Consider the following 21,457-nt stretch of genomic DNA (forward strand, 5'->3'; position numbering starts at 1 on the left):
AGCACCCATGGGCAGACCAAAGGGCACAATGGAAGTGGCTTTTGTTGGTATTCATATGCCCAGATCAGGAGCACTGGACACTCGTGTAGATTTGGGGAGCTGATGGCCAATTAGGACAATAAGAACTTTAGAATCAGGCAGTGGTGAGTTTGAATACTGGTGCTGACATTACCAGTTATGGGAGCCTGAACACTTTACTTTGCCTCCCTGAGTTGGTCCCACATTGGTAAATGAGAATTGGGACTCCTACATCGCAGGTTGCTGGGAAGATTAAATGAGGTGACGTGTGCACTGAGGACCCAGGACAGTTCTGGCATGATGGGTGCTCAATAAATGGCAGCTGTTAGCATTGTGTTTTTGTATTTACCTACTCTGAGCCTCTAAGTGAGCTTTGCAGGCAGATGGAGCATAGCCACCTAATTTATACTGGTAGCTAATAAAAATTCAATCCTGAGTCCCTGAGTATGAGTCAGCTCTGAGTTAAAGACTATGGGAGAGGCCAGGGACAGACACCACTTTGCTGCTTGGCTTAAGAAATGTCTGGTTCTGTTTGTTGGCTGAGAGCAGTTCACAGGTTTTTGAGCAGTACATGCAGTGGGTGGCAAAGTGTGGACCATTCAAGTTGAGAGGGCTGGAGGAGCCCAGAGAAGGGAAGGATGAGTGGGATTAGGCTAGCTGGACAGGGCTTCTGGCACAGAATGGATGGAACCCAGTGGAGGAGAGACATCCCGCTTCAAGCTCCCAGTCCCTGCCTGAGGATCACCTCCATGGGGTTGACCGTGATAGTGAGTGCAGAATCGTCCCAGTCCATCTCTGCTTCCTTGGCAGCCTCAGTCTCTTGGATGAAGTGCTGGTGGGCGATCCGGACCCGGTACACGCCCATGGCCACGACAAACACTAGCATGCACACGGAGATGATGATGACCACTGTGGCAATGCTTGGGACCACTGGAACGAGGAAGGAATTCACATGGCATAGTGAGCAAAGGACTAGCTTACTCTCGGGATGCAACATGATTGAAACATTCACGTGTAGCTTAAAATCTGCCTACACGTACCTCAGCTGGAGGACTCTGGGTCAGCACCTTAGTCTCTCTGGGCTTCTCTTTTGTCATCTATCGATAATGTAATAGACTTAATCATATGTTTATTGCCTGCATCTATGTCTCTATTTCTGCTTTGTAAATAAGATCATCTATACCAATTTTTTCAGATTCCACATAATGCTTTAATATACCATATTTGTTTTTATCTTTCTGACTTACTTTACTCTGTAGGACATCCTAGGTCCAGCCACAGCTCTACAAATGACCCAGTTTTGTTCCTCTTTATGGCTGAGTAATACTCCATTGCATGTATGTATGCCACATCTTTATCCACTCCTCTGCTGATGGACGGGTAGGTTGTTTCCGTGCCCTGATTATTGTAAACAATGCTGTAATTTGGTACTATGTATAAAGTAGATAACTAATGAGAACCAACTGTATAGCACAGGGAACTCTGCTCAATGCTGTGGTGATCCAAATGGGAAGAAAATCCAAAAATCACCTACGTATAGGTGATTCACTTTTCTGTAGAGTAGAAACTAACACAACATTGTAAAGCAACTATAATCCTATATATAGGATTATATATACATATACTTAATCATTCCTATCCCATGGGTAGTTTTGAGACGTAAATGAAATAATCTGTGTGAATTTCCACAGAGGCACACAGCAGGTGCTTAATAAATGCACACTCTCTTTTATCTCTTTCTTTTTCCATCAAAGTACAGGGCAGCTTCCCTGAGAGCCAGAAACTGTGGAGTTCAATCAGGACAGAGAGAAGTGCCCACCAGACAGGAAGACAATATTGTAAGTGCTGGAACAGAAGGAAGGGTAGGAGCCTTTTCAATATGGTGCAGTCGTGTGTGTGAGCATACATGAGGTGTTCAGGGAAAGTGCCACGTAGCATAGCTTTGAGTTGGGCCTAAAAAGATGCTAAATTTTACCCCAGCCCTGTGTGCGAACATCTTTTATCCTACACTGCCTGTAACTCCCTGTATACTTGACCAGCTCCCTCCCAAGGCTGTGAGCAGCTCAGAGCCAGTCTCATAGCTTCTCCATAGCCGGGTGCCCCCTTCAGTTCTGGCTGCTGCACCCTAATTGTTGAGTTGCAATGACCACCTGGCCTCCTGAGGTCCCTCCCCCCAGGTGACCCACCTGAACTGTGCTGGATGCTAGTCTGGGACTCCGGGTGGTGGACGGACTGGAGGAATGGTGGCTGCGCAATAAGGTGGTTGACGTGCTCACTGTCCGGTACTCTGACCTCATGGAGGACGCTGACCTGGGAAGAGCAGGGAGAAGGTGCTCTGACGGGGAGTGGCCGGTGGACCAGTGTTGGCAGTTTCCTGAATACATGAGGGAGTGAACGGGTGAGCTGGGCTTCCCTCATCACTGCAGGACTCACTCACCTCCAGGTTGAACTCATTGCTGGTGTAGCGCCCGTTGAGTTCTGAGCACTTGATCCTGAAGTGCCGGGACTCCAGGGCAGCCGGACGCCAGTTGCGGTAACGGATGTGACGCAGCACCTGCTCATAGCGGCTCATGGAGCCCACACCTGTGCCAAGAGACCACACCTGTCATAAGAACGCAGAAGAGGAGATGCTGTGGAGACAGACTGTGCCTACAGAGAGCGTGGGTCTCCCCTGAATTCGGCCAGGGTAAGAGCTGGGGGTATTTAGGGGCAGACAATGTGCGAAAGCAGACGTCCCAGGAACCAATTAAGCTGAAGCACAGATTTTCCATGTAGACTGGCTCTCACTGGAACGTTTGACCTCAATCTGCCAAATGCTGCTGTAATACTTGCTGAGATCAAATATGATAAGAGCAGGCTTTCGCCTAGTTTCTACAGAAGACTTCCTCAGGAATGGAATGGAAGCCAGGACCAGAGGAGGCTGGAGAAGCTTGTCCATAGAGGGGCTAGAAGTCCACGCTTTGAGCTCAAGTGTTCCCTCCTGACCTCCTCCATAGGTGATGGAGCTCCCATTGCACTCAACTCCCTGGAGGTGAGAGGGGACCACTGGGTCCAGGATTGAGCACCACCTTACCGTAGATGGAGTAACCTGCTGTGGAGTTGGTGGCATCCAGGTGTCGCTGGTGGAGCTCACTGTGGTTGAGCTCCAAGCACTCCTGTCTGGGGTCCAAGTCCCCTCCCAGCACTAAAATGTCACAGAAATCTAAGTTGTGAAGCATTTCTTCTAAAACTGCTGATTTGGGGGCTGTGGGAAGAGACAATGAGAAACATGGGCATGAGGACAGCACAGATATTGGCTCCCACACACCCCCTCCTCCATGTCTGTACCCCAGTTTCAGGCTGGGTCAGGAGCAGAGGCTGTAAGTCCCCCCAGGTCACCATCTCTGCTCGGATGGATGTCCAGGCGGCCCTTGAGGCTGGGCAGCATGAATTTGTGTGAAGAGCGTGAATACTGCAGTCAGAAGATGTGAATCTGAGTACTAGCACTGCTCCTGAGAACCTGTCTAGTTTACCTGTTGATTTCCTCATCCACAAAGAGGGCGAGGGCATTGAGAGGATGGAAAACAGTGTCTGGCTCTGTATGATTTCAGTACCTTTAAACTATGAAAATTTGCACCTTGTTTAATATGTTCTGTGTCTCTGAGTTTATAGTCTATGGGAACTTGAATAGAATTTGTATCCTGCCGTTGTGTGAAAGTTGTATAAATCTTAAGTATGTTGAGTTGGTTCATAGTGCTTTTCAGGTCTACTACATCACCTCTACTTTTCTATTCATTCTATTAATTTTTGAGAGTTTATTTTGAAACTCCAACTAAAAATCTTATCTACTTAAAAAGTAATTGTAATATATAGTGGAGCTGCAGTCACAAAGAGTTGGACACAACTGAGTGAGTGAACAACAAATAGTGGAACTATATGTAACTTTGTTCTGTATTTTCCAAGTCTCCTGTAAATGTATTATCATACTTTTATAATTTGAAAAAGAAAAAAGGAAAGAAAAAAATGAAAATGGTGTCTGGCACAGAGTAGATGCTCAAGAAGAACTGGTCTCCTTTGGGACCAGAGGTGAGTGCCCCTCCAAGAGGCTCTCACAGCTTTCCCCACGTGGTTATGGCGTATGTCTCTGTTGTTCCCAATAGACTCTGATTTTCTCTGAAGCCCTTTGCATGACTGACTCCTCAGTATCTGACCCAGAGGCTGACAGACAGCTGCATTATGACACATTGCTCAAGTGGAGGTGCACTGTTGATATAATTAAGTAAGTAAATTGGTTAGTTGGCAAGCTACTGGTCAGCTTAGCTGTCCTTGACTGATATTATGACACCCAAGTTTCCCAGAGGATGTCTGAGTACTTGAATGCTAGACAGCTTGGTAGTCCTAAATTAAACTCCTGCTTTAAAATAAAAGTGATTGGTGTTTGTGGAGTCTTTGCTTTATGCTAGGCACAGTGCAGAGGAAATCCTGACAGGCACTAGAGGAGGTACCATTATTATCCCCATTTCCCTGAGTGGGGAATAGACAGTCCATGAACTGGGCTAGATTGCCTGGGGTTACACAGACAGCTGGGGAGGAGCTGGGATGGCAACCATGACCTTCTTATTTTTTAAAGATTTTTTTGATGTGGATCATTTTTAAAGTCTTTATTGAAGTTGTTACAATATTGCTCTGTTTTATGTGTTTTTTTTTTTTTTGGCTAAGAGGTATGCAGAATTTTAGCTTCCTGACCAGAGAACAAACCTGCACCCCCTGCATTGGAAGGCAAATCTTAACCACTGGACCACTAGTGCATGCGTGCTAAGTCGCTTCAGTCATTTCTGACTCTTTGTGACCCTATGGACCATAGCCCTCCAGGCTCCTCCGTCCGTGAGATTCTCCAGGCAAGAATACTGGAGTGGGTTGCCATGTCCTTCTCCAGGGGATCTTCCTGACCCAGGGAACCCATGTCTTTTATGTCTCCTGCATTGGCTAGTTCTTTACCACCTGGGAAGCCCTACCAGGGAAGTCCCCAACCATGACTTTCTGATTTCATACTTTGCGAAAGTCTCAGCCTCTGGGCTGTTGCTCTTCAAATGTTTTTGATGTTGCAGGCCTTTATTAAAAATTTTGTGAGCTGAGATCATTTAAATAAGTATATTTAATCATTAAGCAGACTGTTTTATTTTGTGCATGATTAAACATTTATGAAAACAGAAATTTTAAAAGGATTCACAAAAGATGAGAGAGCTATTTTGAAATAATTATTTTATTTTGTTTAATTTTTAAGGAATACCCAAAATATTTTTTATTCTCACTGGATATGTGTTATTAATAAATAATTCCATATGCTTAATTTTAAAAGGCTTGCTAATGTCAATGGCTTTGTGTATTGTTGGCAAAATCTAAAATCACATTAATAAACACTTAACAAGGTCTATTATTAATAATGGTGCATGTATATCTCTCTTTCAAATGGCATATGGTTTCTGGGGTTTCTCTGGAGCCATATTCTTCTCTTCTGAGGTCAGGTTGGGTCATCTTTGCTCCTAGGACCCTACGTGGTTGACTGATTGCTCCCTCTAGGCAGAGGTGTGTTGACCCCACAATCTTCTTTTTTTTCTCTCGTGCTTGCATAATGGGCTAAATGTTCCATTGGCAGTTTCCCTGCTTCCCACTGCCCTAAAGGGACTGTTCTGGGCTGAGGAACTTATTGGAAAATCAGCCATGGTTGGTCCTGGAGGAGCTCCTTGTCTGGTTATTAGTAAATAGATAATCACCAACCATGGGCCTGCCAATGTGTGTGAGAGGGAGCCTTAGTGGTTGGGGGGGCATACAGAGTGGTTGGGGGTGTATAGTCTGGGGTCAGGCTGGGGGCTGACCCAGTGGTTGGGGGCTGCCCTCTGGAGGAGACATTGAAGGTAGACTGTTTTTTTCAGTAATAATAGGGAATAGGACAGAGAAGGACCTTCCAGGCTGAGGACAGACCATGAGCAGATGTGTAAACTAACACAGAGGTGTTGGGGTAGAGAGGGGTGTGTGTGTCGGTGGTACTGAAACAGCACAGTAAGTGAATCCATGGGGGCAGAAGAAGGATGGTGGAGAGGGTCACTGGTGGAAGTGCCATTAGCCTGCTTGTTTACTGCACCCACAATAATGATTATTCTTACAACCATAACAGTAAAAATTTAAAAGTACTAATAATAGCTCTCAGGCACTTGGCTACATGGTTTGCATGCACTTCTCATAAACAGAAGGTGACACATGGACCCATATAATTGCTTGTCGCTGGACTACCTGTATGCTGATGTCAGGCCTCGAGAATTCAGATACTCTTAGCTATGGCCTGCAGCTCGTGCAATCAGAGTCTCTCTTTTTCTGTCTGATTTCAGCCACAAATGAGGACCAGAGGGAAGATCACATGACCCAATTCACCTTGGAGTGTAACTGGAAGATGGTTCTGCCTGGACAGTTGGCCCAATACCATCTATTTTTGTGAGCATAGAAGGACAGCCTTGCCAGGCATCCCATTCCTAGGGACCAGCGTGGATTAAGGCAGTGGGTAATTAGGATTATTATAGAAGCAGTCCTTCAGGGTCTCAGCCCCACTGGCACTAGCACATCATTAGCAGCTGCTTTTGGAGGCAGAAATGGAGAGTCAAAAATATTCATTTGGAGGAGGAGGCAAAGATGGTTCTCAAACATATTCTTCCCGTAGCTCTGGCCCCAGAGGTCTCCTGCCTTCTTTCTTTATCTTTCCATCTTTCTTCCCCTACCAGCTGAATACACTATAGATTTCAGATCAATGTAGTGTTTCTTCCTAGCAGGTAATTCAAATTATGTTTACTGAACAGCCCTCCCAACCATAAAACCACTGGAAAGAACAATTGCAAAGTTCCCTGAGAGTTGAGTGTGATATTACTGAAGGACATGTTTGCTGCTGCTAAGTCACTTCAGTCGTGTCCAACTCTGTGCGACCCCAGAGATGGCAGCCCACCAGGCCCCCCTGTCCCTGGGATTCTCCAGGCAAGAACATTGGAGTGGGTTGCCAATGTATATATTAAGATGCAGCTAAAGCTTCTTTAGCTTTTCTTCTGATCACCAGAATGATACATGCCTACTACAGAACATTTTGCAGTTGTAGAAAAGTGAACAGTAGAAACAAATGAGCTCTCATTCTGCTTTTCAGAGACTGTTAGCACTAAGTGTGTTTCCTTCTGGGCATTTTTCTGTGTTTTTTTTTTTCTTGATATAGTTGTGATCAGTATGTGTGTAGATACTCTCTAATTCACTTCTTTTTTTTTTTTTTTTTTTAAACTTACAGTTTGGCATAAGTGCCTCCCCTCTGGCATCATACCTCTTATATGTTGTTGCAGTTCAGTCGCTAAGGTGTGTCGACTCTTTGTGACCCCATGGACTGTAGCACACCAATCCATGTTTGTGTTTCACCATCTCCCTGAGTTTGTTCAAACTCATGTCCATTGACCCAGTGATGCCATGGCATCACCTCTTAGGTGGGGGTACCACAATTTGCTAAGGCATTCACTCCCCTCTGTTATGTATCTGCATTATCTCCAGGACTTTTTGTTCTGTTATAGATTGCCCCACTATGGTGAACAACACTGTTGTCCTGAAGTGTGATTTAACAAGAAACATACTTTATGTGAGAATTTAAGGTCTACCATCCCTCGACCCAGTGTATGCACCTGTACCTGTGGTCTTCAAGTCACTGGGAGCCTCAGCTTTGGTGAAGGTGCTCACAATCTTGATGTCAGGGAAGAGGATCACCCCTCTGGCACTTTCAAACTGGGCGGCGGGTCTCCAGAAGCGGTCTGTGCCATGGAGGGTGATCTGGGGCTCGACCGCCTGCAGCACCATCACGTAGGCATCTATGTCGGGGATGCTGATACACACATCTTCTCCAAAGCACCTGGGGAAACAGCAGTCATTGCTGAAACCATCCATCATCCAATATGGACAAGATACCTGCAGCCACCTCTAGTCCTCAATGAGACATCCTGACTGCTTGAGAGCCTCTGATGATGTCAGCAGACATTCAAATTTAAAGTTACATTATTGGCTCAAGTGGTAAAGAATCCGCCTGCGGTGCAAGAGATATAGGAGACAGGGTTCAATCCCTGGGTCAGAAAGATCTCCTGCAGTAGGAAATGGCAACCCACTCCAGTATTCTTGCCTGGGAAATCCCATGGACAGTGGAGTCTGGTGGGCTACAGTCCACAGGGTCACAAAGAGTCAGACATGACTGAACATGAACACATATAGTCAAAACTACTAGCAATCTAGGGACATAAAAAAAGATTGACTTCTAGGAGAAATGGGAATTTTCTATACCTAGCAACAAGTAACCACTAAGTGACCTTTAATTATCCTTTAACAAAGTAATCAACAGCAACATTAATTAGACAGCAACTGCTCACTCTGTGCATAAGGATTTAGTAAACAAGTTGTCTCGCTGGTTAGTTACAGCCATCTTACTAGGTGAGACCCCAGGGCTAGTCTCCCCTATCTGCTGGAGCATATATGTGTTCTCTCTCTATGAGGATATCACACACGTGTGTGCCTGTTCCAGATGTACCAGTAGACTGCTATTGTAACCACACTCCTTTGCCCTGATGCACTGTCACAAAAATGTCTGGGGGCCATGGTGGTGTGACAACAAGAACAAAGCCTGGGAAGTGAGACAGGCAAAGGTCCACACCCGACTCTGCCACTTCTGGGCTTGGAGGATCTGGGCAGGGAGCACGACTCCTGTGAACCTCAGTCTCTTTATCTATACAATGGGACAATAATTACCTTATAGTAGTAAGGCTTAAATGCAGGTGACATGTAGATAGGAAGCCACTCAAGAGCCTGCATCGTGGTTGGAGCTCAGTAAATGCTGACAGACTAACACTCTCGTCAGACCTCAGGGATGTGTGTCACTGGCATACTTTGCTGCTCCTTGCGACCAAGACCCAGGCTACATGGAGAACCCTAGGGTCTAGATGGATGCTCTGGGAGTGATGGTGGACTCCAGCTGGTGGGAGCCATCAGCTTACATCCTTTGGCAAGGTTCCTGGGGGCAGGATAGGCTAAGCCACTCCATCTTTTTCTCCAGGGCGGGCTGGGTGTGGCCATGGTGGTGGGCTCTTGCTCCCACTTTTTATTTTTTTGGCCTTTGTGGCACCAGCAGCCACTCCCCTTGCCAGTTTATGGAAGCCTGGTCCTAGAGCTGGAGACCAGCAGTCTGGTCTCTTCTTCACTACAGTGTAGGGCTGACCTGGAGGTCAGCTACCTGTTCCCTATCGTAGCCTCCAGGGGTGGCCTTTAGGGTGGAGGTGGGAGCACTTTCTCCATCACTAGAACTGTTGGATGTATTTGCCATCTGTGAGCTCTGTTTTGGCATCTGTCCCAGGCCCCAGCAACATGGTAGGCAGCAGACCCATCTTTCCCACCCTTCTTGCTGTCTTTCTGGGTCCTCCTAATGGCTCCAGGTGCCAGGTGACTCCCTTTATGCTTCTCAGGAGTTTTTCTGGGATCCCTTTCCTAGCGGCCCTCCCAGGCAGATGTTTGGCTGAGAAACAATTTGATAGACTAGTAAAGGTGTTATCTAAATGTCACAGTGATAGTCTTATCTCCTTAATTTAACTCTGATCCCTGGGGACAAGAACTATGCCTTCTCTTTCTCTTGCATACTTATTGTATTTAGCAACTCTATCAAGGCTAGGTTGTTTAATTTAATTCAATTAATAAACACTTGTGAAGCATGATACTATACATAGAAAAATCCTAAAGATGCTACCAAAATCTATGAGAACTAATAAATGAATTCAGTAAGTTGCAGGATACAAAATTAATATGCAGAAATCTATTGCATTTCTATATACTAACAACGATCTATCAGAAAAAGGAAAAGAAAACCATTTACATTTGCATCAGAAAGAATAAAATACCTAGGGATAAATCTAATTAAGAAGGTAGAATGTCTGTACTCAGAAACTACAAAACACTGATGAAAGAAATTAAAGATGTTACAAACAAATGGAAAGTTATGTATGGCATGTTCATGGATTGGAAGAATTAATACTATTAAATTGGCCATCCAAGTCAATCTACAGAGTCAATGCAATCTCTATCACAACGCCAAGGGTATTTTTTTTTAACCAAACTAGAACAAAAAATTCTAAAATTTGTATAAAACCTTAAAAGATCTCAAAAAGCCAAAACAGTCTTGACAAAGAGGAACAAAGCTGAAGGTCACTGAAGTCACTCCCTGACTTCAGACCATGCTGCCAATCTAGAGTGATCCAAACAGGTATGGTACTGGCACAAAGAAAGACATGTAGATCAATGCAATAGAATAGAGAGCTCAGAACTGAGCTCATGCAGAGATGGTCAATTAATAAATGACAAAGGAGGCAAAAATATAAAATGAGGAAAAGACAGCTTCAATAGATGTTGGAAAAACTGGACAGCTACATGCAAAAGAAACAAACTGGACTACTTTCTCACATCATACACAAAAATAAACTCAGAATGAGTAAGACCCGAAACCATAAAACTCCTAGAAGCAAACACAGAAAGTATGCTCTTTGACATTGGTCTCAGCAATATTATTTTGGATCTGTCTCGTCAGGCAATGGAAACAAAAGCAAAAATAAACACATGGGACTATATCCAACTAAAAAGCTTTTGCACAGTGAAGGAAACTCTCAACAATATAAAAAGGCAGCCTAACGAATGGGAGAAGATATTTGCAAATGATGTATATAGTAAAGAGGACTTCTCAGGTGGTACAGTGGTAAAGAATCCGCCTCCCAATGCAGGAGACACAGGAGATGTGGGTTTGATCCCTGGGTTGGGAAGATCCTCTGGAATAGAAGATGGCAACCCACTCCAGTATTCCTGCCTGGAAAATTCCATGGACATAGGAGCCTGGTGGGTTGTAGTCCATGGGGTCACAAAGAGTCAGACACGACTGAGCACATACACTATATAGTAAGGGGTTAAGATCCAAAATAGGCAAGAAACTCACAACTCTACAGCAAAAAACAGATAACCCAACTGAAAGATGGGCAGAGGACCCGAGCAGACATTTTTGCAAAGATTTACAGATGGCTGACAGACACATGAAGAGATGTTCAATATCAGTAGTCAGCAGGGAAATGTGAATCAAAACCACTAGGTACCACCTCACCCCATCAGAATGGCTAATATCAAAAATAAAGTAAATAATAAGTGTTGGCGAGGATGCAGAGAAAAGGAAGCCTCTATGCACTACTGGTGGAAATGCAAATTGGTGCTGCCGCTATGGTAAAGTATGGAGGGTCCTCATAAAAACTAAACAGACTTGCTGTATAATCCAGCAATTTCATTTCTGAGTATTTTCCTGAACAGTGCCAATTTGGTAAGATATATGCACACTAATGCTTGCTGCAGCATTATTTACACACATTAACTACGACATGGAAGCAGTCTAACACTCCAAGGACAGATGGATAAAGAAGATGTGGATTTATATATTTATGGTAAATACATATTTGTGTATATATATATAGTATATATATTTAAAATATAATTAGACATATTTATCATATATATATATAGTATATATCTAAGAGATATATTAATACTATAGCACTAATAAATTATATATATATATACACAATGGAATATTACTAAGTCATAAGAAAGAATAAAATCTTACAGTTTGCAACAATATGAATAGAGGATGTTATGTTAAGTGACATAAGTCAGACAGAGAAAGACGGTAGGATTTCACTTACATGTGGAATCTAAAAAACCAAACCAAACCAGACTCATAGATACAGAGAACAAAGAGGTGGTGGCCAGGAGGGTGGGGGTTGGGGTTGGGGTGAAATAGGTGAAGGAAGTTAAGAGGTACGCACCTCCAGTGATAAAATATCCACAGGGATGTGACATACAGCATAAGGAATATGCTCAATAGCACTGTAATAACTTTCTATAGTGACATATGGTTACCAGATTTATCATGGTTATCGTTTCATAATGTGTGCAAATGTCAGATCACTATGCAGTACACCTGAAAGTAACATAATATTTTACATCAATTATATTTCACTTAAAAAAAAACAAAAGGAGAACACAAATCCACTGGGGTGGCCTCAAAGGGACAGCAGAGAAGCTGCCAGCAGCTGAAGAGAGGTGAATCCTATTTTGCAAGAGAATATCCCAGGGACTATCCTTGATGCCTTGGCTGGGCCCCAGGCTGCCTAGCATCTACTCACTGGACTTTGGAAGAGACTTTCAGGCGCCGCACACCCGCAGTTGGGAACTGCCTGGAGTTGATGTAGGAGACCTTCTGGAGGGCACGGTTGATATTCCCGATGTCATCACCTTCCATTACCAGGACGGACTGCGAGGGGTTGAAATGATACTGGAAGACAGGGGTATCACAGGAGAGAATAGTCAGGCATGTTCACAGTTCCACGGAGACCCTCCATCTCCATACAAAGGCCACTGAGGCATCTCCAGAGCTTGTGGAAGTGCAGCAGCTGTGTGCACAGTGACTTTTAATCCCTCAATCTCTACTCTCCCCTGGTGGACTTTGGGACTGTCCTCTGTAAGATTGCCTGAGATTATAAACTCCTGGTAATACTACCCTGAGCCACAGGATAAATCCTTTTTAGTCATCATGCTCCTGTGGTCCAGCCTTTAGTGGGCTCATGCTCGAGGCTACTATGAGGTCCTTCTCAGAAACTTTCAGCTCCTGGACTGCCCACCCCTTCAGCTGACAGCCTGGAAACCAGGGACTTCAGCTCCTTTTGCTGTTTTGACTTTGACCTTGAACTGCTCCTCCATTCACCCTGCACTCCACTTCCTCACCCCATGTCCCATCTTTTCAGCTTCCAATCATAAAGTTCATTTTTAAGTTAATGGCCTTCTCTCTGTCTTAGATCTGATTCTTGATCTTGCCTTCTTGGTGCTAAACTTTGGTTTCCCAGGACTTTTAATCACTTGATATTTACATACCTGTCACCTGCCTATCCATCCCATTTGGGGTCCCTAGTATCTCATATTCAGTGAAGGTCAAGGGGCTATGATGCTACCCACTGAGTCACTTGGGTTCTCAAACCAGATAAATTCAATCCAAACTTCTGTCTCTTCCATGGCATTATTCCATCTTCCGCAGTTACTTTATTTCTGAATGAAGCGTGGAGAACTGCTTTTGTACTAATCTGAGTTACTGACCTTGACACACTGCTGAGTAATAACTATTAGGAACTGCTATCAGTAATATGCCAGGGACTTATCTGTGGATTCAGATTTTGTATCCAGTACTCGTGTCATAGGAGAGAGAGACATGGCTATATTTTAATGTAGCTACTTGCCAACAATTATTTATATTTTTGAATAGATAACATATCCACATGGTTCAAATATATATGAATATATATGTATATATATATGAATATGTGTGTGTATATATATATATATATATATATGGCTTCCCTGGTAGTTCAGTGTTGAAGAACTTGCCTGTCAATGCTGGAGACATGGGTTTGATCCTGGGTTAGGAAGATCCTTTGGAGAAGGAAATGGCAACCTACTCCAGTATTCTTTCTGGAAAATCCCATGGACAGAGAAGACTGGAAGACTACAGTCCTTGGGATCGCAAAGAGTCAGACATGACTGAGCAACTAGACAACAACAACAGTGTGTGTGTGTGTGTGTGTGTGTGCGCTAAGTGAAATTGTCCATCTTATTTCTATCTCCTGTGAAACTAATTTCCCCAACCCCATCCCACAGGTGATCACTGTTCCATTAATTTCTTAGTACAAATTGCATTATTATTCATAATCAGTTATTTCTCCTCCTAAGAGAAGGAAATGGCAACCCACTCCAGTGTGCTTGCCTGGAGAATCCCAGGGCCGAGGAGCCTGGTGGGCTGCCGTCTATGGGGTCACACAGAGTCAGACACGACTAAAGTGACTTAGCAGCAGCAGCAGCAGTGAAAGGCTTATACAAGCCTGTCAACAGGTTTAATCACATAACTTATGGTACCCTTCTACAGGATATACATTTTTGTCCTGTTGCACTCAATAGTGGTCATGTGACTTGCTTGGCTAACAGAGAGTGGGCCAATGTATTATTTGGTTCACAACCTCGGTAGAAGATTTAACAGCCAGTTAATTCATGGTCCCATGTCCCTTTCCCTCTGCCACGAAAACTGCAAGGTTCCCCAATGGTCTAACAGCCTGGGTCTCACAGTGAGGGGGGTATGGATAAGACTGCAGCTAATTTTTAGTGGGCATGAAGTGTGTACAATTTAAAAAATTTCTATATATTGAAATTTTAAAGTCATTTGTTACTGCAGCATAACATAGCCTGTCCTGACAGTTATATTTAAGCATTTAATGAATGTGTAATCAGTGAATATAGATTCCCATTTTTTTTCTTTCTTCCACCAAAGATAGCTTGTTACATGCTATCCTGTACTTTGCTTTTTCACTTAGCTTGTGTCTTGGAGGTCTTGTCTTTTTTTTTCAAGTTGTATAATATTATTTAATATTAAATAAATTATCTAAGCAGTCTTCTAATATGAACATTTGGGTTGTTTCCAATCTCCTACTAATAATGCCATAATGAATAATCTTTTATATATAACACTTTTTAAGTGTGTAAATATATCTGGAGAAAAAATCCCTGAGTGAAATTGCTAGGTCAAAGGGTATATGCACTTTAAATTTTAACAATGTTGCCAAATTTCCCTTTGCTAGGGATTATATCACCATACCCTCCCTCTCAGGTGTATGAGAATGCTCTTTTCTCAAAACCTCAACAAAAGAGCATGCTGTCAAACTTTAGGATTTGTGCCAATCTGATAGGTGATAAATACTCTTAGTGTAGTTTTATTTTGCATTGCTCTTTCCATGAAGTAGATTCAGTATATTCTGAAGGGTTTAAGGGAAACATCTATTTCAGCTTTTCCCTGATATGACCTGGATGTCTTCACAAGAGTTTCTCATTCTCTGTCTGGACCCCACTAGGATGTGGATGTCTCATGAGCACTGTGGAGCCATTGCATATGGCAACCCACTCCAGTATTCTTGCCTAGAAAATTCCATGGTCAGGGGAGCCTGGTGGGCTACAGACCATGGGGCTGCAGTCGGACACAAGTGAGCACACACAACGCACATGGTGGCCTCAGCCAACAGACGCTCAATCACTGTCTCTTTCAAGTATCATGCTAGTGTTTCATTGTTACGTTCTCCTTAAGGCCTCCCTGGCTTCCCCCACTTATGTCCCCACTGGGTTCCTATAGTGCCTATGAAATGGTTTGTTGTTGTTTAAGTTGTGTCTGACTCTTTGGGGACCCCATGGACTGTAGCCCACCAGGCTCCTCTGTCCATGGGATTTCCCAGGTAAGAATACTGGAGTGCATTGCCATTTCCTTCTCCAGGGGAGCTTCCTGATCCAAGGATTGACCCTGTGACTCCTGCATTGTCAGGAGGATTCTTTACTACTGAGCCACTTGGGAAGCTCACGTGAAATGGTAGTATAATTATAGTGCAGTGACCATGAGCTCACTGAGGACGGGAGCTGTGACTCTTATCCCTGAATCTCAGAACTTCATCCTGAGTGCCCAGAAGTCCCTGTTAGATGAATGAGTGAATGGTCTTCCAACCCATATTTTACTCAGTATCATTTCTTTTTACTCCCCAAAAGGACTTTTTTCCAGTCACTTGTCTTTTCAGTCAAGCCTTGGTGCAAATCATCATCAGTGCTTCCCAAACCGTGTTCTCCTTTCCTTCCTGGAGGCTGTACTTCTCAGCTGCCTCAAGCCACCTGCTGGTGGGTCATGTGACTGGTGATGCAGGTACTCTGGGCTGAGGTAGTGAAGAGCCCTGCTGGATGCCCCAGCTGTTTTCTTTCTCAACTCTGGTGTTCTAGGTAGAAAGCCTACCTCATTTCCCTGACTTAGTGTGGGAGAAAAATAAACTTTTAAGCACCAAGTGATAGAGTTTTGAAGTCATTTGCTATTGCAATTGTTTGATCCATGGGAAGAATTCAACCCTTCCCTCCCAGGCATGAGTCACATCCCCAAGGCTATGTGGTACTTTTGAAAGGTCAGGGGCTGTGTAAACTTTGTACCCCAGGTCCAGAACGAGCTACAGAATACAGCTTGGGACTGTTCACTTCCCCTTTCTGGACTTCATTTCTTCATTGAAAATAATGGGGATATTAATACCTACCTGTCTGGAGCTTAAGTAAGATAATGTATATAAAGTATCTAGCACTTAAAAAAAGGTACTCATTCTATAATAGCTTTTATCATAACTCTTAATACTGTAACTGAGGCTTTGCCTATGCTGGTACCATTGCCCTCACTGTTCATCGTTCCCTATGATCCAGTTTTCTCCCATCCTCAAAGCCCTGATCAGAGTCTCTCTGAGCTGTGACATGTGGTCCCAAGCACTGTTCCCAGTGTTGGATGTGGGAGCCTCTGGGCATATGCACAGCCTCTGGGTGATGCTACAGTGGGCCCCCGGCTGGCTTCTCTCTTGCTGGGGCTGACTCACTAGCTTAGAGTGCTCAGCTATGAAGATGCCACACACCGTGAATCATCAGTAGTTATCAGTATTTTACAAATTATCCACTTCTGATCTGAGCAGATTCAAGATCATTCTTCTAAATATACCACTTAAGTCTCTATGTTTTCCCCTGCCCTCATCTCAACAATCCCTGCTATAGAAGTCTTCTGGTGCTTTTGCTGTCTGTCTCCTCTCCCAGAAGATTGCAAGCACCTCCAGGGCAGGGTCGGCTGACTTTTTCAGCATCACCACAAGGTCCAGTACATGATAAGCATGAGACAAGATGATGTCCCCTGCAGAAAAGGCTGATTTCTGAGCCTTGCTTGAGGGCTGCATAGGAAAATCAAGCAGTGCTTCCAGAGGAATGGACTGGCAGCAACCCATGGCATCAGCATCAGCAGAAGGCATTCCCACTGCAGCCTCCTTGAGAGAGGAGTTAGGGAATGTGTTGGATCTCTAGTGCATACACAATTCTGGCTTCCAGAGCATCCCAGAGACTGTCACAGGGCATAAGGTGGGTGCTGGCCTAGCCACCAACTCATTTTCTTACAAGATCAATTAAATCTTCCTCTAGAGTAGGTTTTATTTGTATGCTTGTGTTGTCTTTTGTGGCATGACTAAAGGTCAGGCTGGCACTACAGGAGACAGAATGGCACTGGCATTGCCACAGGGGCAGGGGATGGCTTCTTGGGAATCAGCACTCACTCAGCCTGGAAAGCTGGTCTGTAGCCAGTGGATTCTTCTTTTGAACCAAAGAGTGATTAGACAAATGGCCTTTGCAGAACTGTCAGCTGTCCTAGAGGGTCAGGCTGGGACATCAGTTAAGTCCCTGCCTAAAGCCCTGGGCTGTTCTTGGGGAACAGACTGGCCATGGCACTCTGGGCATGTTACCCTTTCCGTTGGGCACCTGCCAGCTTTTCTGTGCTGGGCCAGAGGACGATTCACCACAATAGAGGCTATTCTGTTGCAAATATCACCCAGACTTATTTTTCAAAAGAAGCTGGGGCAGCAGCAATGCCAACTGCAAGGTCAACCCAGCAGGAGAAGGGAACTGATTTGTTCAGAGCCTATTTATCAGGTTTTCTAGGGGAGATTTGTATCTATACCTCATCTATATGGATATCTTTGCTATATCTGATATATAAATATATGTAAGGATATATAAAATATATGTATTTTTCAATTCTTACATTGCTACACAATGATATTAAGAACATTTTACACATGAGGGAATTGGGGTTTAAAGGATTAAAGTACCTTGCCCAAGGTCACCCCGCTCAGAAATATCCATACTGTGCTTTGAATCTAGAAATGTTTTGTCCCAAAGTTCTTCTTCTTTCCCACACTTCCACACTAGAGATGACAAATTGGCAGGGATGAGGCTATGAAAATCAAAAGCAGATTTTCCTCAGGAATCTGAGGATTCCACTGTGTCTTGTATGGATACATAACAGCACCCTCTTGGCCATTTACTCACTCCAGACAAGCTGGTGAAATATCCAGAAATGCACATTTTCCAGAGGAAAACAAGTGAGAAGAGGAACCCGCCTGGGTCCATGTGAGTGATCAAGGTATTTCCTTAGTTCGTGGGAGGCTCTGGCTTTTTTGGACTAGCCTGAGAGGAAGGAGGAGGCTGGGAGACAGTAGAGAAAAACTGTGCAGTGTGCTCAGTCGCTTCAGTCATGTCTGACACTCTTTGCGATCCCATGGACCATAGCCTGCCAGGCTCCTGTGTCCATGGGAATTTCCAGGCAAGAATACTGGAGTGGGTTGTCATGCCCTTCTCCAGGGGATCTTCCCAACCCAGGGCTTGGACCTGAGTCTCCTGCTGTCTCCTGCATTGCAGGCAGATTCTTTATCCCTGAGCCACCAGGGAAGCCCAGAGAAAACACTAGTCATTATTCAAAAACAAAATGAGGGATAAAAGAGGGAATGCAGGTAGGAAGCAATTTTAATCATTTTCAAGAATATCTTCTAATCTGAGCTGTGTGGAGGAAAGAGCCTAGACTTATTTTGGACGAGTCCCTGAGCCCCAATCTCCTTATATCTGAAATGGGTCATAATACTTAATTTGTTGTGAGAAGTAGGGATAATGAACCTAAAATAGCCCCCAGTGGGTGCACCGTAAGTCGTGTGTTATCATTAACTTTTCATACGTGATCTAGTTCTTGCCTGCTGCATCCCGAGGATGGAACAGGATCATTTGCAGTGGCTGGTTCTGAGCAGGTGGTATCCTAAAATGTCAGATTAGCCTTCTCCACCCCTCACAGCTATGAGTGCCACTGAATTTAGCGCTTCCTCTTTCACAGGCTATGATCACTAGGTAGGAATTGCAATGGTTCTTAATTCATATTTCTGAGGATGTGTGGTTTTTAAGTGCAGCATCTTTGGTTGATTGGTTCTGCAGTGCTTGGAGTCCTGACTGTAGCCCCAGGGGATGGTCCAGAGCAGAAAAGATCCACCCAGAGGCAGGGAGCAAATCCAGAATCAGAGACGGGACAGATTCAGGATCTACTGGAGGACAGATTCCTGCATCACTGGCTTGACCAAACACTGAGAGAACAGTACACACAGGGGATCAAGGATCAAACCCCAGGCTCTGCCTGTGAGAATACCCGTCTGAAATGTGCCACGAGGGCCTTGCCTGGGCCAGCTGCCAAGAAACTGACCAGTGGAAAGCTGGCCTTTGCAATTCATGTGGTCTGACAGGTGATTAGCTGTGTACCCAGGGCACCTGAGTGTGTGTTTTCATGTATGTTAAACAGTGTACTGGAAAGCCATTCTTTACATTGTCCATGTAATCCTCCCATCATCTCCCACTGACCCAGGTCCCAGGGTGAGCATTCTGAACCTCACACCTGTCCAGACCATGTTCCCTTGCATGGATGGAGCCCTTCAATAACTGCTTGTTGCCAAAAAAAGAAATACCACTTTAAAAGACACTTACTCCTTGGAAGAAAAATGACGACCAACCTAGATAGCATATTGAAAAGCAGAGACATTATTTTGCCAGCAAAGGTCCATCTAGTCAAGGCTATGGTTTTTCCTGTGGTCATGTATGGGTGTGAGAGTTGGACTGTGAAGAAAGCTGAGCGCTGAAGAATTGATGCTTTTGAAGTGTGGTGTTGGAGAAGACTCTTGAGAGTCCCTTGGACTGCAAGGAGATCCAACCAGTCCATTCTGAAGGAGATCAACTCTGGGATTTCTTTGGAAGGAATGGTGCTAAAGCTGAAACTCCAGTACTTTGGCTACCTCATGCGAAGAGTTGACTCATTGGAAAAGACTCTGATGCTGGGAGGGATTGGGGGCAGGAGGAGAAGGGGATGACAGAGGATGAGATGGTTGGATGGCATCACTGACTCGAAGGACGTGAGTCTGAGTGAACTCCAGGAGTTGGTGATGGACAGGGAGGCCTGGAGTGCTGCGATTCATGGAGTCGCAAAGAGTCGGACATAACTGAGTGACTGAACTGAACTGAACTGAACTGAATAAGGCCCCATGATGTGGCCTCTGCCCACCTCTCTGGTCTCTTTCTAGCTTTTTTCCTGCAACTTTGGTACTTGTAACACTGACCTTCCACCTAGAATGACCTCCCTGCCCTCTCCCTCACCACTCCCTCCCTTTTTCCTGGTTGGTTCTTACTCATCCTTAACAATGTGCTGAGACCGAATTTGCCTGAGGAGTCGAATTCCTCCAAGGAGCCTTCCCTCACTGCCCATGCCCCAGGTTCTGAAGCTCTGGAGCAGAGCTGTCTGGGTTCACATTCTGACTCTCTCTTTACTTACTCCGAGATCCTTGGAAACTTTCTCTTCCATGCCTCCATTCCTCAGGTGCAAAATGGGAATATTCATGGTATAATTCTTTTTATCATAGGGTTACCTGGGGCTTAAGGGAGTTAAATCCATAAAGCTTTTAGAACAGTGCCTGGCACCTGAGAGACCCTCAGTAAATGTTGGTGCTTGTAAATTACAGGTATCTGCTTGGACCACTGAGTTTCCTAAAGACAGTAAGCTTGGACCATTCACTTCTGTTTCCCTCTACTCTGCCCAGAACTGTTCTCTGGTTGTCTGTGGAATGTCTGCTGAAGTGACTGCTACAGAAAGAGAAGCATAATGTACCCAGACCACTGGTTCCTTCAAGGCCAGCCTGAATCACAGCCTCACAAGCAGTTGGCCACTAAGAACGTAAACAGGAGGCTCCTCTGCTGGAGGTGTGACTCCTTGGGCTCTGGCTAGGGACAGAAAGGCAGGGCAGCTCCATGGACAATGCTGAGTGGGGACAGATGGGAAGCAGTGGAAAACCTCTGCTCTGGTCACTGCCTCCTTGGGAAAACTTCTTAGGGCTCGAGGGCCACCCTGACTCCCAGAGAAGAGGCCAAGGGACTGCCTGCTTCCACTGGGATCTGCTATGATAGAGCACAGGCTGTGATGATGTTTACCCCTCTATTTGCTCAGGACCCTGAGGCCTGAGGCTGGCACGTGCTCCCTGATCCAGGTGAGGCCAGAGCTATCCCTGCCCATTGGGGCTGAGGGGCTTGATGAGGACAGTCAGCCATATCCTGCCCCCTCAGGAGGAGCTTTTCTCAAAATGTAGCTGGGATTCCCTGGGATCACTTTAGTTATATCATGTATGGATGACAAAAATCGTAAATCTGGTAGTATTCTCTCTGATGGGAGACATTGCCTGGAGCCCAATCTGGGCTTCAACTTAATAATGGAGGACCCAATGACCTCAGCATCTGCTTTCTAATCCCACCCCACACCAGGATGACTTTCTGTGCTAATTCATATTGTCCATGGTCCAAACTTTTAATTCTACTTTTTTTTTTTTTTTTTATTTCTGAAAGGTATGATTGCATGATCACTCAGTTCCTTTGGGCAAATAAACAA

General features: G+C 44.7%; 1 protein-coding gene across 2 annotated transcripts in view; it reads right to left on the minus strand.

Annotated features, from left to right (window-relative positions):
• Positions 1 to 21,457, minus strand: part of CLSTN2 (calsyntenin 2) — a 742,362-nt gene that overhangs the window by 13,687 nt on the left and 707,218 nt on the right. The window contains exons 11-16 of one of the 2 annotated variants that reach the window (XM_070375497.1): positions 12,261 to 12,409; positions 7,698 to 7,921; positions 3,092 to 3,262; positions 2,456 to 2,601; positions 2,205 to 2,328; positions 764 to 948 (exon numbers count right to left, since the gene is read on the minus strand). In XM_070375497.1, the coding sequence (XP_070231598.1) occupies positions 764 to 948; positions 2,205 to 2,328; positions 2,456 to 2,601; positions 3,092 to 3,262; positions 7,698 to 7,921; positions 12,261 to 12,409 (999 nt within the window). The remainder of the gene's footprint in view (positions 1 to 763; positions 949 to 2,204; positions 2,329 to 2,455; positions 2,602 to 3,091; positions 3,263 to 7,697; positions 7,922 to 12,260; positions 12,410 to 21,457) is intronic. The other variant, XM_070375500.1, reaches the window with a different exon arrangement.

Source organism: Bos mutus, chromosome 1 (genome assembly GCF_027580195.1).
Source record: "Bos mutus isolate GX-2022 chromosome 1, NWIPB_WYAK_1.1, whole genome shotgun sequence".
Lineage (NCBI taxonomy): Eukaryota > Metazoa > Chordata > Mammalia > Artiodactyla > Bovidae > Bos > Bos mutus.